This window comes from Watersipora subatra, chromosome 9 (assembly GCF_963576615.1).
Source record: "Watersipora subatra chromosome 9, tzWatSuba1.1, whole genome shotgun sequence".
Classification (NCBI taxonomy): domain Eukaryota; kingdom Metazoa; phylum Bryozoa; class Gymnolaemata; order Cheilostomatida; family Watersiporidae; genus Watersipora; species Watersipora subatra.
In genome coordinates, this window is record NC_088716.1 from 60,706,646 (window position 1) to 60,710,549 (window position 3,904).

At 35.0% G+C, this 3,904-nt stretch overlaps 1 protein-coding gene across 1 annotated transcript; it reads right to left on the reverse strand.

The window, feature by feature from the left end:
- Positions 1 to 2,736: 2,736 nt before the first annotated feature.
- On the reverse strand, positions 2,737 to 3,201 carry LOC137405313 (basic leucine zipper transcriptional factor ATF-like). The gene has a single exon (XM_068091540.1). It carries the CDS (start codon positions 3,199 to 3,201, stop codon positions 2,737 to 2,739), a length of 465 nt encoding a protein of 154 aa, XP_067947641.1.
- Between the last annotated feature and the right edge of the window lie 703 nt (positions 3,202 to 3,904).

A 3,904-nucleotide genomic window follows, 5' to 3' on the forward strand; every position in this document is an offset into this window, starting at 1 on the left:
CTATATATAAAACACTGGGGATAAAACACAACAGATATAGTATTTCCTGTGAGTATTACTTGTCGGACAATATAAAGTAAAGATGTTTTGAAAAGTTGTAATGCGTTAGGAATCACGTCTGAGGAAAAAAATAACACTCAAAAGTTTAGTATTGTAGTAAACTTAAAACATCGCGAATGCTATTCTAGCGAGCAACTGGAACTGATTTTAACGACCACCCTACTCGCATAGTAGCCACAGAGAACTCGCTCTATGCTCGTATCACAAGGACTACTGTATTTCAAAGGATAACTTTACGCTTAAATTTGCTTTTATTTCAGTGTTCACATGTCGAGGCACTCGCGTTTCGAGGTACGGCTGTAATGAGTGTTTGTGTGTTTGTTCGAGGCGCCATTTTGCTCAGCCCAATGAATTACCAAGTCAACGTCATGCTTGGCCGAAATGGAGACATGAGCCAAAAGCACTCCTGACCACAATTCTAACACATTTCCTTATCTAGTCACCAATCTCAATGTCAACCCATCAAGTCACCTACATTGTAACAATTATAATTATCCAACTTGGCAAATAATTATTATGCAAGGTCGAAGCAGAATCAAGAATTACAAAAAAGCTTTTCCCATATATACACGTTCCCATCTAACTGTTGATTGCTGGCTTTAAAGAATTTCATCCTAAGCCAGCAAGTTTGTACATCATATGGAGCGTACATCATGTGTATCTGTATATTGTATATACTAGTGTCTGAAATACTGTTCAGATGCTACTAAAACTTATTTATGATCATGGTTGCGTGTCGGAATAATCTAAACATCTGCTCCAATTAGTTAGTAGTTGTTAAAATTCTTCTAAAGTAACACGTTTTTGTTTTGTTTATAGGCCTACTTTTTCTCACGACTAAACTTTGTATTAAATACTTTTGGTCCTTAGACTATTCCTTTCTGTTACGTGAAAGTGATGCTCACAATATATTCTCTGTAATTTTTCACTCTAGCCCGACAGCCTATACAACATAAATACTGCTGCAATATTTTTGGCAGGTCAGCCTGTGTTTTGCTCTTGAGGGAGACACATGGATATGTTACTTTAATAACATTGTTTTTTCTGTTGCAGAAATTACATCACCTTCTGATCGTCAGTTAAATAACTGAATGCAAGCTCAAAGAAAGTTACAACGATAAATAAAACTGGAGTTAATGTTCTTACAGAGTCGAGTCCCTTCCTGTTGGTTTCAGCAGGTTGCATTTTAGGAAGCGATAGGTACAGCGCACTTTGTTGAAATATATGACAATGTTATTGAAATATTGTCATATATGAAATATATGACAATATACAGATAGGTTAACTTTTCGGAGTTATTCTTACGACGTCCTTTTAGGGCCACCACTTTCCATAAAGTTATTTCTTTAGATCATCTCGCTTGATTTTTACGTTTACTACATTTCTTCAGTGTTACGTTCTCGTTAATACAAAAGTTAGTATAAATGTTAAACAGTTGAGCCTAGAGGAAACAAAATTAAATTTCATTGTTTTGCTGTATGTTTTTCAGTTAAATTTGATAACATTGTTCAGAGTTAAATAAGACACGACCCTTAGATTAGCGTCTAGCGAAGCACTGTCGGAGCAGGGCATTGCGTATTTATTTCTGAGCTAATGGTTTACAAGCATAACATGCAAGCAAGAATTGGAGCAGCGTATAGCAGACATGGTAAACACACTGCGAATATCCATAACACTGTATTTATCTAATAATGTTAATTAATACACACACTAACTGCTGCTATTATGTATACCTACACAAACCAATGATATACAGCCCATGTATATCATTGCACAAACTTTTCCAAATTGTATTTTCTGTAAACTTTTTTAGAATGTTTTAATACGAATGAAGACCTTCTAAGTATTAAAATTGCAATGAACTACTTTTGTAATTATTAGCCAATATTAGAACTTAGTATGATTAACTAAAGACAATTCAGACAAGAAGTGAGTGAAAAGTAATACGAAAAATGTGCGTTTAACAGATTCCTAAGACCTCGCACCAGACAAGAAAGGATGAAAGGATCATCAAAACCTGGAAATAACTAAGCACATTCACACGAAGACCTATTGCACATTCAATCACTATCCTTACGTTATCCACGTGTTGTATTTACGATGTGTAGTCATTGTTGACATCTATTACCATGAGCGGACAACTGCCATTTTACGACTCGTTGTTTATGAGTTTGTACCCAGTTGTTATGAAAGGTCTGATGACATATGGTCTAGCAGCTGCTTGAAGTATTTGTCCAATTTTAAAACTTTATAGCATCTTCCAAATATTAAGACAACTTTGTTTTTCTTTTTTGCAACTTAGCAAACAAAACTGCATTACATTTAAGCTGGTAATTATCAACCATACTAGCCAAATCATGAAAAATTAACTCTATAAATGCCAAAGCTGTTGGAATAAAACAATGCATTGGCTGATATAGATGATATTATTTTGAAAATTAATTAGTGCAAGTTTGATGCCTCATCTATGGTTGCAAGGCCACAGTGTATCGAGTTCACCAGAAAAGAAATTTATTTTAAGAAACTTTCCAAGAAATATGAAAATGGAAATTGATGCATACATCTGTTAAATTAAGTCTAAAGTCAAGAAGTGTAGCTAAACAATCACAAATATAAAACTAACAGCATTATATATATTATTTTATTTTAGAGAAGTAAAATTGGATGGCAAACAGTCTAAAGCGGATATTTGTGGTCGGGAAGAGGCTGATGATGAATTAAGTTGTAAGCCTGATCCGGTATGTCGAGCTCTGCCCGATAGCTCAATATTTCTTTTTGGAGTTGTTTCTTTTCTTCTCGCAACCTTTTATTCTCTTGTTCAAGTAAAGAGGCATGAATGACTTGGCTGTCCAACTTTGCCTGTTTTGTATCTCTTGAGCGCTTTGCTGCTGCATTGTTTCTATTTCTTCTCTCTCTATATTTTTCATCCGCTGTTTTGTCTGTCGAATTTTGGTTATCGCCGCCATTGTCAGCAGAGGTTGATGAGACGGCACTAAACATAGTGCTGTCGGCAACCATAGAAATTGTCGATGAGGCCCCTGATTGGTCATGGGACAGATTGTCATCTGTGGAAGAACAGTCAGCCTGTACATCTGCAGTTAGCAGTGAAGTAAGCGCGGCTGATTCAGGGTTCTTGGTCATTTTTGTTGATTCGTGTATAGAAAGTCTGTGCATTGCTCTAAAAAATACAAAACTTTTAAAAACAGTTGAAACGCCAGAAAAAATCAGATGTCAGAAAAAATGTTCATCATTTACAGTCTAATTCATAACTACTTTAGAATAAACATAAGTTTATTAATTGCAACGTGTTAACATTTGTTAATTTTCATCAATCTGACTACTTGCCAATGTAGTTGTAGTTATAAACATGACAAAATGAGTACTTACCATTACTAACTTTGTTAATATAGCAAAATTTTAGCAGAAAAGCTAATACAATTATAGACTAAAACAGCAAGCATAAATACATTGTGCAACATACCTTGTGTTGTTCCTCCCTTCTTTAGAGTCACACTAAAACTGGTCTAAACAGCTCGAACAATAAATTCGAGTTTTGCAAACAAAGAATAAGTGAGGTCTTCTTGGGCAGTTTGCTAAGTGTTCCCATACGGAAGGAAATTCAGGGATATCCAAACCTAACGCAACTACATATTGGATAATCATAATATTTCTGATGACAAAATTCTTTCTGTAGAGCCATGCCTTACTAACTGTTATGTAACACTTATGAATAGAGTTAAATATTATGTAACATCGTGGTTACGTGCTGTTTACTTGGATGATGAAGGTAGATTTGGGCCAATTTCTAGCAATAATTGAGAGAATGCATCTAAATGCAGTCCTT